A 17,122-nucleotide genomic window follows, 5' to 3' on the forward strand; every position below is an offset into this window, starting at 1 on the left:
CTCAGCACATCATGGATATTGTGGACTGTGGGTGCTGGACAAGTCTCCTGACAGGTCCCCAAGAACTCTAGAATTCACAGGATGGGAAAAGGGCAATATAAACATACTATTTACTGGTCTAGGCCAAACTAGAGGTACTAGAACATTAAGAACAAGTGGTTAAATACCAGGATACACCACAGGTAAGGAAAATTACAGTGTTGATACTGTCCTTGTTTTGTATGGGTCATCAGAAAATAAGTCCTAAAGTACATAATGGTGCACATAGCACATGTGGTGCTATATAAATGGCCAACCTTGAAAGTACCTTCATTCACCTGGCCTGGCCTGGCTGATGTGTGTGGTCCTGATGCCACCAGCAGTTGCCCACAGGGCCATAGTATTGGTGAAATGGGTGCTATATCTTGCAGATTTTTTCCACAAGTTTGAATAATTTTTCTTTCTTGGGTAGCCATGTAGTTTTTGTCCCTGTGGATGATCCTGGCTACCTCTGTTGCTTTGGACTTCTTGCCAGATATTTTTTCTGGTTTTTTTTAATGGTTTTTAAACATGAGTCACAGCTTCAGGATCACGATTTCCTCACTTGTGATTCAGAGAAAGTATTAATTAGTGCAAGATGTTAAATATATCTGTAAAATCACATGAAAAACTGTATGGTCATCTCCATCCTTCATTTAACCAATTTCATGTTTGAAAATGGACAGTTTTCTGTTTTCAAATGTGCATTGTTGTTTCAAGCCCAAATGAAACTTTTCATAATATATAGTGTATATACAAAGTATAGTGTGTGTGTATACATATATATCTCTATATGCACATTGGGTATGTGTCTATATAAACTCTTTTATACAGTGTTGATGTTCCCTCAGCCAGTACTAGGTAAAGGATTGTTAGTTTTATGAGAAGAGCTCAGAGGACTGCTGCCCATCATTAACATTACCAGAGAAATGTGTTCTCTGGGTTATGTGGCAGTCCCTTCTCCCCAGCCATGGTGGAGGCTGTGGAAGGAGCTTTTTTGGCTTCTTAGACATTTTAAACATAATGTTCCTTGGTTAAATTTCAAACCAGTCCTCAAGCCCCTTCCAACATGGCTAAGAACTGTGTGGGAATTTGTTTTGAAATGAAAGCCTGGATGTGGCATTTTGCTGTAGTTTTCAATGAAATTTGAGCTCTTTAATTTCTTCCTGACATTTTATCTGAAAGTGTTGATGCTTCTGTGAGGACTGAGGGCTTTACAGTCTGATTAAACAGCTTTAGAAGTGTTCAGTTACATTTCTTATTTGAGAGCACTGCTTGATTCCCCAGAGTGTTTTTGAGCATGCTTGGCTTTGGGGTCCTGGTCACTTGTCTCCAGCAGCAGGGCTGAGGGTGCAGTAATGGCATGGAAGTGATGAAGTCTCTGCCACTCTTCCTCTTTCAGAGAATTCGGTCGACAGTGGATGAGAAGGAGCAGAAGCAGCTTCTGATGGACCTTGATGTGGTGATGAGAAGCAGTGACTGCCCTTACATTGTTCAGTTTTATGGCGCACTCTTCAGAGAGGTGGGCACCCCAAACTTGCTTCACTAGTAGCAGAGTTTGGGTTTTACCTTGGTTTTTTTCCCCTTTGTCATTTTAAATTCGTGCTAAGGAGGAGAAAATTGATTTAAGTTAGGTTTCTTGGTTCTGCACTTTTACTCAAGGGTGTTTAGCCAGGAGACCCAGGTGTCTGGGCACGCTGAGCAAGCATTTGGTCCCTTTGCCACAGGAGTTTGGAGAAGATGAATATTGAAACCTGACTGCTGCTTCTCCTTCCTCCTGTATCTCCTCGGCAGGGTTGGATTATCCCTGCTCCTGTAATTGCTCTGTTGTTGAAACTGCCACAGTGCAGGGGGACAGACATGGGGGCCTTGCCTGTTTTCCATTACTTGAACACAAATCCAGTCCCTCTCCTCAAGGGAAGGAGGAAAACAGAGACCTAAGGGCTGCAGGTGGTCCTTGGGGGTTATCAGGCATAGCAGCCTGTGCAATCTTGTGGGGTTTTACTGGGAAACATTTAGAGAGAGGTCAGTGTTGTAGGTAAAACCCAAAACTGTGTGTGAATATTTAATTCCTGCTTCTAGAGAGTCTGCCTGTGTAATTTTGCCAGGTCACTCCTCTGGCTTTAAATCTCATTCTCTAAAATCAGCATAATAATCCTTCCTTTTCCCATGCTCTGCTTTTTCTGATCTTTTTGAACACAGAGCCATTTTGGGCCCTCAGGCATTGTCCATGTTCACACAGTACAAGTTCCTACTATGTGGAGCCTCAGCTTGGCCGGAGATTTCCAGCTTTGCCAAGGTGCCAAGGCTGTCAGGTGGTGTGAGGAAAGGTCTGTGGACAAAACAGTGTCTTACCAGATGCTGAGGAGCAACATGCTCAGGGCTGTGCAAGCCTCTCACCTTTTTTCAGCTCTGGACACATCCCAGGGTGTAAATGTAAATACACAAACAACATAAAAACTTACTTTAATCAGCACCCAGATGTCAGCTTGGCTGCACTCGTTGTCATGTCCAAAATCTCATCATCCTGCAGCCAGGCAGGGCTCCCAGGGCTCCTTGCCTGCTCTGTCTGGGAAAGGTTTCAATGGCATTGCTCTGGTTGGAGTGAAATCCCCTTTTTCCCCTTCAACATAAGTGGTGTTTGCTTCAGAGATGAAAGCAGCCTTCCCCTCTCCTTGGTTCCCACTGCCTAGGGATGCTCCAAGTCACCTTCCTCAGATGCACCCAGGGTGAGCTGGGAGACTTCCATAAAGTTTTGTGTCTTGTCTCTTTAATTACTCGTTCCAATATTAAGTAGAATCTTAATATCTTAAAGATAGCAAAGTATGGCACCAGAGAAGCACAGGAAGGGAAAAAAGTAATTTCACCAGGATGTTTGGATCTGTCTGACCCCCCAGTCTGTTTATCAGATCTGTTCTCAAATAACTGTGAAAGATCCAGGTCACTGCTGCACCATGCTCTGAGGTGTAAGAGCTCGTCAGACATTGGGAAAGACCAAAACTCTCTCAGGAAACCTGCAGCAAACTATATAAAACAAAGCTCTTTGTTGCAGCATTTCAAGGTGAAAAGTAAGGAAATAATTTTGGGGTTACCTGCTCTGAGCTGGGATTCAGCTGTGGATGGAGCAACCAGTGAGAAATCTTCTTTGCTTGCTCCTAAAAGGTGAAAGACATCCATGTGAGCCTCTTTACAGGAGTTTAGCTGGCTGAATTGTGCAGAGGGTTGGCAGGATCCAGGCAGCTCCAGGAAAGCAGCAGGGCAGGTGGCACAAAGGGAAGGCAGGCAGCCTCCCACAACAGGAGTGTTTGGTGTGGAGAGGCAGAACTAAGCTCTGGGATCCTGACAGTTGGGAATACTAAACCAAAAATTGGATAAACTTATGCAAGATCTTACTTTGGAGCCAGACAAATGTCCCAGTTTGCAGTCAGGGAAGTGGCTGTGAACACAAGTTCCTGTGGCAGCCTCTGTGAATACCAGCAGTTTGATTTGGAAAGGCAGGAAATACTACACAGAAATTTGTATTATCTCTTGCTTGTTCCACATTTTGTGACAGGGAGAGTCTTCTCTGGGTCCTGCTTGTCCCTCAGCAGGCAGCCCCTGAACCTTCATCATTTGCTGCCTGTTCTTCAGTCAGGAGGGACATTTCTGTCCCTGTATGTCTGTACATGTGATGGAATGTGTAACAGTGCACAAGCACAGGTTGATTGTCAGATGCAGGACTTTGCTTCAGCTCATTGGAACCCACTAGATGAGATTAAATTCCTGGTCAATGAAACAAGAACAAAGCTGAAAAAGTAAAAGACTGTTTCAGTCTATGCATGGAATCAGGGGCTTCGGTGCACCACGGTTGGCTTTTGGGCTGCCAGCTCATGTCCAGTTTTTCATCCATCAGTATCTCCCAGCTCCTCTCCTCAGAGCTGCTCTGAATCCCATCATCATTGTACTGGTGAGTGCCCTGACCCAAGTGCAGGATCTTACACTCATTGAACTTTGTGGGGTTCCCCTGGCACCAGGAAACCAGCTGGTTTGTCTGTCCTGCACCCAGGAGAGCCCAGAGTCCTGGAGTGCACACAGAGCTGTCCACATCAGCCGTCAGAGATCTCATTGAAGAGGATCTCATGCTCATGTGTTTCCTCTCAAGGCTGTACTTGATAGATAGGGGGAGAAAAAAATAACAAATTTGGTTGACAGGGGTTTTGCTAACATAACATTTGAGTCTCTCCGTGTGAGAAGAGAGGAGCTGTGGGCTGAGCCCACTGGGACCCCCAAGACCCCCCTGAACATTGCTGTTTTAAGAGGTTTTTAGGTCTGAGGAAAAAAAAAAGTTCTTATTTTCTTGCCTGTCTGCCACAAGCTTTACAGCTGCTCTGGTTTGAAACAGTACCTGTAAAGCTGGGAATGTTTGTGTAGTTACCATGACCACACTAGTGGCTCTTCAAGGTACCTGTTCTGATTGTGTTTCTTTTTAAGAGAGGAAGGGGAAAGAAGCCTTATCTGACTTGTAATCTCAGGAGTGACTCCTACACAGTGCAAGCGTAGTTGAGCCAAGTTTAAACCAATAAGTTCAATACTTGATAAAATTATTCAATGAAAAATTCATTGCAAGTTGCAGAACATGCTTAGGAAGCTGGGTAAATCAGCCCATGGGGAGCTTCTGCTGGCAGGAGAGAGGAGCTGGGATGGATGTGTTGGTAGCACAGAGCTGGGCTGGTGTGAATTGCTGACACAGCCTTGCTCAGTTTGATCTCTTTGCTGTTGATGCACCTCACACTGTTTTTATGGAAATCCTTGACTGTGCTGCCATTCCTCAGCACATCTGTCCCTGTTGTCAGTCCCTGGTCTGTAGGAAAATTGTCCTGTGTGCCATGTAAATACATGGTGGTGGTGAGATTTGTCAGTCTCTGTCACTGGTGTAGCTGCATGAAGAGCTGGCTCCCCCTGCAGTGACCAGATGTGATATACCATTAGTATAAACATATTAGTGTTTATACAGAGTGGTGGGTGTGGGCAGGGACCCCTGAGGGCACCTTTTCCAACCCCCATGATCAAGTGATTTCCAACCCACTTGACCAGGATTGTGTCTAAAAAGCCTTTGAATCTCTCCAGAAATTGTCTCCACAGTCTCCTGGGGCAGCCTGTGCCAGTGATTAATCCCCTCACAAAAAGTGTTTCCTCATGCTCAGAGGGAACCTCCTGTGTGTCCTGCTCGTATTGCTCAGCACCACTGAGCAAACCTGGCTCCATCCCCTGTGCAGCTTCCCCTTAGGTGGATGAGGTTCCCCTGATCCTTCTCCAGGCTGAGCAGCCCTGTTTTTATCAGCCTTTCTCATGGGGAGGATGCTCCTGTTGCTCAGTTATCTTGGCTGCCTTTTGCTGGAGTCTCTCTTGCACTGGGGAGCCCAGCACTGGTCACAGCACTCCAGGAGTGCCTCACCATTGCTGGATTGAGGGGAACCTCATCACCTCCCTCCACCTGCTGGTGGTGCTTTGCCTCGTGCTGTGATCCTTCAGCCCAGCAAAGATGCATTGTAGGCTCATGTTCAGTTTAATGTCCACCTGGAGCCACAGGTCCTTTTGTGGTGAGCTGCTCTCCAGGTGGGTGACATCCTTGTGACACCTGCTCCCTTGTCAATGGGAATTCTCTGCACTGAGAAGCTGAAGCATCTCCATTGCTTTTGTGTCTGTCCTGGACAGAGATATTTTGAATTAAATGCACATGATGTTCTTGGACATTTTTTTGGAATGTCTACAAGATGTGCATTAGCATCTGGTAATCCAGTAACGACTAAAATACATTCTTTGGAAGAATAGCTCTAACAGGAAGAGAAAATTTAAGCTCTTTTGCCATTTTCTGATCAGAAATCAACCTTACTTAAGAGGCAGAATATGAAGTGAAACTCTCATTAGGGTGGTTTTTCCTCACAGTTCACAATGGAGCAGGACTTGCCCATGTACATCAGCGCTTGTTGGTATTTGGTCAGGAAGACAGCTGAGTCCCCAGCCAGCCTTCCTTTTTCTTCCTGTTAAATGCAAGTGCTTCATCTGCACTTTGCCGTTGTTGCTAATGCAGGAAAGAGACATTTTCTACATGTATTGCCCAATTTCATTTCTGTAGTTGAAATCTGAACAGTTCCTTAGCCAAGTTCCTCCATAGCCAACCTGTGGTCTGTACACCTTTTTCCAGGCCCCCTGAAGTGTGCTGGTCATGCCCTCATCCTGCTGTGCTGCTCTGGCCTCTTTCAGTGATGTCCCTGCTTCCGTATCTGTCACAACACTTCATCGTCTGCTTTTTTTGGGTGCAGTGAGAGTTTTCTGGGCTCAGGCTTGTAGCAGCCCTTGAGAGGATGACAGCAGCTCCTGCTGTGCCTTGAGCTGATGTGAAAAGCTGATGCCAAATGAGCAGTGTAAGCTGGAGAGGCCCAAAGTCTTCCTCCCCAGCCACACAGCCCTTCCTAGGAAAGCAGCTCCCCTCTTCTGGGTGTTCCCCTGTGCCTGCAGCCTCCTGGAGAACAAAACACTCTGTGAGGCTTGGATTCACCTGGGTTCAGGCATCTAAACTGTAATGTCAGGTGTGAGCTGGGCAGGTAAATGCCTCTGCTGTGAATGGGAGCAAGTCTTTCATTGCTAAAACAAATCAAGGTGAATTCCATCCTTTCTATTGAATACATGTTGCTATTTATGTATTTCATAGGATTCAGTCGATCTCTGTATGCTCTCTGGATTTGTATTTCTCATTTTTATCTCACATTGTTTTCTCTTTCCAGGGTGACTGTTGGATCTGTATGGAGCTCATGTCTACCTCGTTTGATAAGTTTTACAAATATGTATATAGTGTATTAGATGATGTTATTCCAGAAGAAATTTTAGGCAAAATCACTTTAGCTGTGAGTATTTTGTTAAACCTTTTTGTTGAAGATAATTGATAAGTTCAGATCCTTGTTCAGATCCCCCTCCCTGTGAAAAACTGGTTGGTCTGTGGAGCAGAATTGCTGCTGCAGTTTGCACCGCACTGGAAATGGTTCTTCAGGGTGCTCATGACTTTTCCAAAGTATGTTGCATGGTGTAAACAGAGCTCCTGGGTCAGTAATCAGTTCATTAACAGACCCCAGGACCATCTTCCTGCTCTGTCTGCTTGAATGTGAGCACCAGCAGCACAGGCACCAGCCCAGACCAGAGAAGCTTCTGGAATTCTTGTGCAAAGGCTCCAAAAGCCCTGGAGAACCTGGCTGATGTTTTCTGATATAACCTGGAAGTTCTGGACTAGTGAAAACTCAGATAATTGAAACAGTTGTGACTTGCTGAAAAAAATATAGCATAGGGCTTGAAATAAGTGATTGCTGAGGATAATTAACATCAGAGATTGTTCTGGCTCCACCTCTGGCTCTCCTCTCCCAGAGTGGGATCTTTGCAGGCCACAGGGGATGTGTGTTCACTTAAGCCCATACCCTCTCTTATATTGCCTTCTGTTTGCAGAAAAGGTTCAGAGAAAAATGTTTTATTACATGGCATATTACAGCATTGATATCTTGTAATCAATGTATTAAATGCTTTTTACCCCTGTTCTTGGAGTTCCAAAAACGTAATAACCACAGGACTCTTACAGCATCTGCTTATTTTTCATCTGTTTTTCTTTCCTAGACTGTGAAAGCACTAAACCACTTAAAAGAAAACTTGAAAATCATTCACAGAGGTGAGTTCTTCATGTCTTTTTAACTTCATGTCTTTTCTTGTCTGTTAAAATAATTGCAAGAATTGTTAGTGGCCTTTGGTTCACTCCAAGTGTAAGCACAGCACCTGTACCGCCATGAGTCTGAGTGCAGGTTTTCAACAAGTGTCCCAGTGCCTGTCCTGTTGCCCCTTCATGTGCCTTTTCCATGTAAGTGTGATTTCAGGGTGGCTGGGCATCCGCTGCTGCCTTTGGGCATGTGTCACCTCCAGGGCTGGCTCCATCCCCTTGTGCTCCCGTGCAGGATCCAGCGCCGAGGGTGACAGCGATGGCACAGCACTGCTGCCCTCCATGCCCTGCAGCTGCTCTGCTTGAAATCAAAACCTCCAGCCGTGACTTACTGCTTTAAATTTCTTCCCCCTGCAGACATCAAACCTTCCAATATTCTTCTGGACAGAAATGGGAATATTAAACTCTGTGACTTTGGCATTAGCGGACAGCTCGTGGACTCCATTGCCAAAACGCGGGATGCGGGATGCCGGCCGTACATGGCGGTGAGTGGGACGGGTTCTGGGGAATCCCACCCTGCAGGAGTGACAGAGATGAGAGATCTCTGAAGCCACGGCTTGGAACTTGTGGTTTATTGCTGAGGGCCAAGTGCAGGGCCCTGCTGGGAGCTGCCAGCCACAGCTCGGACAAGGAAAGAGAGGTAAAGAGAGTGGTAAAGAGAGAGAAGGCAAGAGTGTGGTAAGGAGGATGAGAGGTCAAGGTTCCCGTTACAATACGATAAATCTTCTTCTGCGTTGAATATTCTAATTCTCGCTAGCCAATCTAATGGAAGATACAAATCCTATGGCATTTACATACAGCCTATAAGAATCATTACATTACCATACTTACCCTAAAAAACCCTAAAAACTCCTCTTTGGGCTCCTTCTGCTAAGCCTAAAAAACTACTCTTTGGAAACCCTAAAAACTACTCTTTGCAGTAGTTTTAAACCCTAAAAACTCCTCTTTGGACCCCTTCTGCCAAGCTGTAGTGTCTGCTCTGACCCTTGGGCCTGTCTGCAGCCAGAGGGTGTTGTTCCATCAAAAGGGGATTACCTTCAGCTGGCCACACCATTGTTTTCCAGCTGTTCAGTAACTGAGGTATGTCAAAGCTTGCTTTCATTTCAATCTCCCTTATAGTTTACATATTCTCAAAATCTTTTACCAGGCAATCATATTTATAAGGCTTTCCTGTTTCATCTTCCCCAACACACCCTCCCTGTGGGATGAACAGCCCTTTCATGGATTAAATTGAGCTCTGGATTGAGCTCTGCTGTGACAGTGTCATCCAGGCTGTGGCAAAGTGTTCCAATTCCTGGGTTTTTGCTGGGTTCCTCTGCTGCTGCCATTGCTGTGCTGCTGGAGTGGAGAGGAGCTCTGTGCCTTCCAGCAGCTCCAAAACACCATTGCCCAGGGGAGCAGGGCTGTCAGAGTGTGGGTTTGTCTTGGTCTGCAAGAAATCCATTTGCTCTGGTAAAATTATGTCACAGGAGTTATTGCAGAGCAGAATTACAGTGATTTTTGTAAACCACTTTAATTCCAAAGTGTGCCAGAACTTCATTCCAGGAGAATGCGATTCTGGAGAGCAGCAGTAGCAGAGCAGCTGTGTGGAAATTGCTGGGGCTGAGCTGTGGCTCCTGGGAGTCTGTCCTGCTTGTTTGCTGCCCTCCCTCTCCCAGAGTGAAAAGCTGTAGTGGTGATTTTGGAAGCTGTCTGAGGGTTTTAAACACTTCAGTGCTTCAGGGTGCTTTGAAAATGCATCTCTGTTCTCACATGAGCCAAGGGTACATTGTGCAGAGAATTGTGCCTGCTGCTGCTCATATAACTTTAATTTTAGTGCCTGGCTTTAATTTTTGTTACATATTCATGGCTCTGTATGCTGAAAAATACTGTTTTCTGAACTCTTTTTATCTACCACCAAGTAGAAAAAAGGAAAATATCTCTCTTCCAAGACATGGTTCCCACCTGGCTCAGGCCATGGCTCTCACATGGCTTTTCTCTGACTGTGGTGTCCAAGGTGAAACCTGTCTGCCCTGACTCTGACCTTTCTTTGAGCCATGGGTAAGTGGCCAGTTCTGCTCAGGCTGTTGGTGTAGTTATGCCATGACAGTTCCTGAGATGACTGTAATGACAGTTAATGAGATGACTGAGATGTCTGTAAAGAGCTGCAGTGCTCCATTTCCCCTGGGATGTGGTGAGTGAGTGCTTCCATAGCCCTTTGGTTTTCCTTTCTCCTGTCTGTCTGTCTTCGTGCACTCAGATTTGTCCAGCTCCATTGGCAGCTCCAGACTTGGGTGGACTTTCAAGTGAGCAGAAGTGTTGCAGTTCAGTTTGTGTTTTACAGAGCCTTGGCAGGGCACAGGTTTTGTGGGGCAGCCAGCAGCTGGCAAGTGATGTGGGAGATGATTGGCCTCTTCCCTGCTGCTCTGCAGCCTCAGTGACTCCTTTCCAAGTACATGAGCATTTCCACGTACAGAGAGCCTGGGAAATGGGGAGGTGTCCCCAGTGGGCAGGCACATCTGCCAAGCCAGCAGAGGCTGATGTCTGAAGGGATGCTGTGATCAAATTGGATATACCTGGGAAGGAGTCAGGCTGCCACACTCCTTTCAAAAGGAAAATAGTATTTTTTTTTAGTGTAAAATAGGCCAAGAGTAGTAGCTGTGTTCAGCCAGGAGGCTGCTGGATGATGGTGTCTCGTTTTGCAAGGCTCACCAACCCATGGCACTCACCCCTGAAGGAGCCTGGTCCCCAGGGAGCTGTTGGTAACAATGGCCCTGGATGTCAGCCAGTCTGGCTGTGAGTGCTCTGAGGAGGCAGCAGGAGCCATGTCCAGCTGCCAAGCAAGTGCTGTGGGCTTGAACCAAGATTGTTGGAGCTGTCAGAGCGAGCAGCGCCTCAGCCTTGGAGCTGCGGAGCTGGGAGCTTGTTTTGCTTTTGGCTTTCAGCTCCCCTGCAATTGTTCCAGTGGGAAAAGGCCTCTGAGTGTGGGTACCTCGTGTTCTCTGGGGGAAAGAAAGGCAGGACTGAGTTCCCAGGCAGTCTCTGGCCCCTGGAGCAGCCTGGGCTGTTCTGAGCCCTCCTCACCCCTGCCCTGTGCTGCTGCCAGCTCTGGGGTTTGTTCCAGGTGAGGTTGCACAGCCCTCACCCAGCAGCGGGTGCTCCCGGCCAGCCCTGCATTCTCCCTGAGTGCTGCTCCCTGTGCTCCCTGCCTTGCTCTGGCTGTGGGGATGCTGCTGGGAGTGAGCTCTGTGTGACATTTCTGCTTTTTGCCTTCTGAGTGCCCCAGTGAACCCAGTGCCCGTGTCAGAGAGGAAGGGTGAGAATGGAAGGGCTTGGTTTGGGCAGGAGTGGAGGGGCAGGCCCAGCCATTGTGAGGATGGGTGTCCTGCCCTGCTCCTTCCAGAGGAGAAGTAGAGTGTGATGGTGTCACCTCCATCCTTGGTCACTCAGGTCCTTTTCTCAGGTCAGTTTGGAGTCTCTGGCTGCAAACTGTGGCTTCTCACTTCTCCCTGGGGATGGTGGACAGTTGGTGCTGGCATTGCTGTCGGGCCAGCTGGATGTCTTGTGTTCAGGTGGTTCAGGCAGAGATCAGGCCAGGTATGGCTGTTTGTGTAGCTGGGGTTTGGAAGAGAGGGAGGATCTGTGCTCATTTTTCAGTCAAGATGCTGGTGCTCAGGTGGACACTGAACTGGAGGAGCCCCATGGCAGCCTGTACCCTTCTCTGATGCATCCATCCCCTGTCTCCTCACTCCATCAGCACATCCAGAGATGGGTCTCCACCTCAGCCATTTCCTTTCCTGCTTGCACTTGGCATCAGGACACCTGGCCTGAGCCAGGCTTTGTCTGCAGCCCTGAAGGTCCCCAGAGTGTGACATGGTGACTCTTCCTTCCTTGGTGTTAATTGCTCCCATGTCATCTACATGGAAAATTCTCAGCATTCTTCCTGCTCTGTATTTAGATGGGATTTATTTTGGGTCCATCCTGCTTTCCCTTTAACTGTGCCACCATGGTCTGGGGCCAAACCCCTGTTGCTCTGTTTGCTCACAGGAGCAGGGTGCCCATCTTGGGTGCCTGGGACAACCAGCTGTGTCTCACCAGTGCCACCCATCCCACCAGTCCCTCTTGGGCCGCTCCCATCCTTCACCTGCAGCCTGGCAGCTTTCTCTGCTGTGGCACATCCCCGTGGGTCACAGCCCTGGCCAGGCCAGCATCCCCAGCATTTGATGTGTTCTGAGCTGGTCCATCCCTGGTGGCAGCTCCAGACACCAATGGTGTGTCCCCAGTGGAGTTCAGGGCTGGGCCACCTCCTGCTGCACTTCTCAGCTGTGTCTGCCTCAAAATTGTATTAAAACGTAGCTTACAAAGCAACCATGGCTTTCAGAGTATTTCCTGTACCCCGTAATTTAGGATTTATTGCTATGCAGGTATCTTTATTATTGTTGTAGTCAAAACTGAATGAGAGTCTCTTTCTTTTGACATGTTAATTATTATATTTTTAACTAAAGAAGGCAGACTGAGGTTTCTCATAAAGATGACATGCAAGGCATAAAGATGTTTTTGCTGGCTCAGCTCTGCTCTTAGGTGTGAATCACCCATGTCTGGCCCAATATTGCTTTCTATGAAAGGCATTTTGCATGTCTTAAAGCCTTGTAACATCGTAACTGCCTTCAAGGGATGACTGAAACCTTGTTCAGAGGAGCTTTTCTTGAAGCACATTATAATAGTGTGCTTAGTATATATATATATATATATATATATATATATATATATAATATATATACTAAGCACACTATTATAATGTGTTTATAACAAATGTATAATTTATATTATAAATTATAAAAATTATATTTATATAAATATAAATAAAATAGTTATAATAGTTTATAATAGCTTCTTAGTAACTGGCTGGGGAGAAGAGTTCTGGTAGATGCTGCTGAGCCTCCGTCCCCAGGGTGGGGGTGAGATGTTGATTTCAGTTCTTATCATCCATTGGGTGTCAAAACAGAAAGTGAGACTTGGTGCTAAAGACATCCCAAAGTTGAACAAAACTAAATTAATAAGACAGTCACAATCATTCAAAGTGTTTGTGCAAAAGGAAAAAAAACCCCAAACATTGCACTGTGATAAGTTGCCATTTCTGATCACCTTTTACACGACACCTCCATAAAATCAGTGTTTTTAGTGATTCCTTGAGATGTTTCTCTGCTGGGGTTGGATGGCCAGAGGTTTTGCTTGGGGCTGTGCCAGGCTCAGGGCTCTCTCTAGCTTTGCAGATGCTCCCTGCATGGCCCAGAGCCTGACACTCCTGTTGCCGTTTCAGCCGGAGCGGATAGATCCCAGCGCCTCGCGGCAAGGCTACGACGTGCGCTCCGACGTCTGGAGCTTGGGCATCACACTGGTGAGTGGGCACTGCCCTGTGCCAGGGGCAACACAGCCCAGCTCCTTCCTGGGCTCTGCTCCCCGTGGGCACTCCCTGCCTCGGGAACAGCCTGGGGGCTTCCCATGTCCATGGTTCTGCCGAGCCCCCGTGGATGTGAGCAGGGAGGAGGTGTGTTGAGTTTGCTGGGTCCCCAGGATGAGGAGGAAATGAGTCAATCTGACTCCATGTTCTTAGAAAGCTAATGATACATGATATGATATGATATGATATACCATATTATATATTATACCATATTATACCATACCATATAATATATATATTATATTATACCATATTATCTATATTATACTATATTATATATAGTATACTATATTATATATATTATACTATACTAAACTATACTAGAGAATAAAGATACAGACAGAAGGCTTAACAAGAATGAGAATGAAAACTCGTGGCTTCTCAGAGCCTTGACACAGCTGGCCATGATTAGCTATTAAGTTGAAACAATTCACATTAAACCAATCAAACAATGACCAGTTGGTAAACAATGTCCAAACCATATTCCAAAGCAGCAAACACAGGAGAAGTGAATCAGATAATTATTATTTACATTTTTCTCTGAGGCTTCTCAGCTTCCCAGAAGAAGAAATCCTGGCAAAGGGATTTTTCAGAAAATATGACAATGACAGAAGTGTTGGATTGTAAATGAATTTTGTGTTCAGAATCTGAGGTGAGGGTGCTGAGTGTGGTGGTGCAGAGCAGAGCACCCAGGCTGTGTGAATAAGCCTCTGGCAGCTGCTGTGCTTTGGCTGCACAGAGGCCTTGGTTAATCCTGGATTCTGGGGTTGTGGTTCCTCACTGGCTCAGCCACAGCACTGCTCACTGCACACACTGAGAAGCTCTCAGTGAGAAACCCTTACTTTCTTCAGGTTGTGAAGCAGAAGAGAAAGCAGAAGTAATTAAGTATGTACCAGTAGCTTCTGTTCTCACCACTGATGTTTGAAAAAACTAATTTTCATTATCCTGGAGTTGGATTCAGGGATCCTTATGGGTCCTCTCCAACCTGAGGTATCATGTGATTGTGTCATTCTCATTATCCATTTTCTCTAGTGCTTGTTAGGATGCTTGGGGAGGGACTGGAGGATTTTACTCTCCCGTACTGGTTTGATTTATAGTCAGTGGAGGAGCAGACATGGCACAGAGGCCTGGTCAGGGTAGATCTGGCCATGCCCTCACACAGGCAGCGGAACTTACTGCTGAGTAAAACCTTCCCTCTACTTAGAACCATACAGGGAATAGGATGAAAAATCTCATCTCAATCTTCCTTCTGGGGTGGTTCAAGTTTGCTGCAGACTTTTTTTTTCCCTGACTGAGCTTCCCTGGTATAAACCTGCCTGGTTCTGCTCCTGTCTCCTGCAGTACGAGCTGGCCACGGGGCGATTCCCCTACCCCAAGTGGAACAGTGTGTTTGACCAGTTGACACAAGTAGTGAAAGGAGACCCACCACAGCTGAGTAACTCAGAGGAAAGGGAGTTTTCCCCAAGCTTCATCAACTTCGTCAACTTGTGGTGAGTGTGTGCTGCTGCGGGCACTGGGGGTGGGCTCCTTTTGTTGGCTGGTGTTTGGCAAGGGTCGTGTGTCCAGCACTTCCCTTTCACATTCCTGCACCAGCGTGAGGGGAGGACCTTGCACATTTCAGTGGTTTGGGACTGAAGGGCAGACCCTGGAAACTGCTCTTCAGGAAAGGAATTAGGAGAAAAGCTCTGAGAGGCTGTGCTAGAGAGAGGAGACATGGTAAGGTGGGAAGTTTCCATGGCAGGAGGTTTGTGTCAGACACAGCCCCTGCCCCTGCCTGCACAGCTGGGATGGGAGTTAATCCTGTGATCACTCACAGTGCCAGGATGGGCTTTCCAGAAGACCAAAGGTGGTGTGTCCCCCTCTGACAGCATCATGTCCTGTAAAAATTTGTATTTGATATTTGTAACATTTTCCCTGATCCCACATTCTCCTAATTATGTCTATGCTTTCTTTAGCCTTACAAAGGACGAGTCCAAAAGGCCAAAGTACAAAGAGCTTCTGGTGAGTTCTCAGTGCTGCATCTTTCAATGTCTCCAACACACAGCTCACAGGGGGCTGGGCTCAGGCAGAAGTGAGATCTGGAGCTGGGCAGCAGCAGGGCCTGTATGTGGGGAGGTGCTAAAGGAGAGAGCAGCAATGCTTTTGGCTTGGGTCAGTCACATGTGGCAACTTCAAGGGGCTCTGGGCACCTGGAGGGCACCTCTTGGAGGCTGTGGTTCCACAGTCAGCCCCGGGGCTTCACATCACCTGTTGTGAAAGGGGTTTGCCTCATGTCCTGGCCCAGAACCTCCCTGATGTTCTGTCCCAGCTCTCTGACCTGGCTCTGTCCATTGCTGCCTGCTGGGCAGAGCAGAGGGTGAGGGCTCAGGAGAGCAGAGCTTGCGTTTGGCCTCTGCAAGGCACTCCCTGTCACTCCTATCACTGTCCCCACTGTGACAATGCTGCTGATGAAACCTCTCCTGAAAGGATTTCAAGAAATGTCAGTGCTGCAGAGGAGCTGCTGATTCTGCACCCTCACTGCCTCCTGCCTGGCAGCTCCTGAGCTCTGCAGTCCTGTCCTGCCTCAGAAACCTCCCATGTTAAAGAGATGGATCTACCAGGCTGTGTCCTGGTGCCCTAGAGCCACCACAAACCATGTTCTTGCACCAGACAAATTCCCCTGCTTAGTTTTTATCTGAGAGGCACATGCCAGGAGGGTGACCATAACCTTGTTGTTTTTTTTAATCTGCTTCCAGAAACATCCCTTCATCCTGATGTATGAGGAACGCACAGTGGATGTTGCATGCTATGTTTGTAAAATCCTGGATCAAATGCCAGCAACTCCCAGCTCTCCAATGTACGTGGATTGATACTGCTGCTACATCAAACTCTAGAAAAAGGGCTGAGAGAAAACAAGCTGTAAAGAATTTTCATCACATATTGCAGTGTTTTTAATGCTCGCCCAGACACCATGTGCAATAATATTGGTGTTATTTCCATCCTGTCTGTATACTGTTGTCACATATAAAGTGCATCCCTGTAATACCTGATCACACAGTGTTAGTGTTGGTCACAGAGAGACCTCATCTTGCTCTTTTGTGGACATATTCATGAAATGTGGAAATAAGTACATATATTTGTTGACTGTGATTGGATAGCACCTAAAATTCATTTCTAGACTCAAAACTTGGAGACTCCTCAGCAGCTACTGGAAAGATTTTTCTCTCAAACTCTTCCGATTGTTGTTTCAAGTAATAATAAAAAGCAAACAAACAAAAGTTAGGCGTTGTCTGTCTGAACATTAAGAGACTTTGCCTGGAGGGAGAAGAACTTGCTTAACCAACGAGATACTTTGCCTTCTGGAGCTGGAAAGGCAAAGGAGAATTTTATTCTTCACAAAGTGCAATAGATTTACTGCTATGAAATTCTGTTGCTTTACAGTCGCAGTGTACTTTCTGGGGACAGTGTGCTCAGCTGAACTTCCTGTTAAAGAGAGATCATGTTAAATATAGTGAATATGTCTTTACCAAAAATATGTTGCGTTGAAAGAGGCTAACATTAAACTATTGAGATGGGACATAATGTATTCTTCCTCCTTTTACCAAGCCAGCCACTCTTCACTCTTAACTAGGTGTCCTGTAAATTGTTACCTGGTAAGATAAGACCTTTGACCTGAAGAATTATTAAACTACTTGATTGAATTTAACCTGCTTGTTGACCTGGTTTATAGTGCACAGTGCTCACCACCCACTGGCTTTGCTTTGCCTTCACCCAGAGCCATCCACAGAGTCTGCAGCTGCTTGAGTGGGCCACCAGCTGATGGCTGAGAGTCCTGGCCATTGTTTCTCGTGTCCCTGCTGTCCCCAGCCCTGCTGCTTGCACCTATGGCACGGCCCAGCCCTCCCAGCCCGTGTCCTGAGCTCCTGAGTCCCACCACAGACCTGAGCTCT

General features: G+C 46.7%; 1 protein-coding gene across 1 annotated transcript in view; it reads left to right on the plus strand.

The window, feature by feature from the left end:
- The window catches only part of MAP2K4 (mitogen-activated protein kinase kinase 4), a 61,255-nt gene extending 44,377 nt beyond the window's left edge, over positions 1-16,878 (plus strand). The window contains exons 4-11 of the mRNA XM_054278796.1: positions 1,421-1,540; positions 6,783-6,902; positions 7,657-7,708; positions 8,111-8,238; positions 13,053-13,130; positions 14,535-14,683; positions 15,149-15,194; positions 15,929-16,878. Of these exons, the coding sequence (XP_054134771.1) occupies positions 1,421-1,540; positions 6,783-6,902; positions 7,657-7,708; positions 8,111-8,238; positions 13,053-13,130; positions 14,535-14,683; positions 15,149-15,194; positions 15,929-16,042 (807 nt within the window). The 3' untranslated portion in view covers positions 16,043-16,878. The remainder of the gene's footprint in view (positions 1-1,420; positions 1,541-6,782; positions 6,903-7,656; positions 7,709-8,110; positions 8,239-13,052; positions 13,131-14,534; positions 14,684-15,148; positions 15,195-15,928) is intronic.
- The last annotated feature ends 244 nt before the right edge of the window (positions 16,879-17,122 follow it).

This window comes from Melozone crissalis, unplaced genomic scaffold, assembly GCF_028551555.1.
Source record: "Melozone crissalis strain CALT ecotype California unplaced genomic scaffold, PUWL_Pcris_2 ptg000026l_1, whole genome shotgun sequence".
In the NCBI taxonomy this organism is placed as follows: Eukaryota; Metazoa; Chordata; class Aves; order Passeriformes; family Passerellidae; genus Melozone; species Melozone crissalis.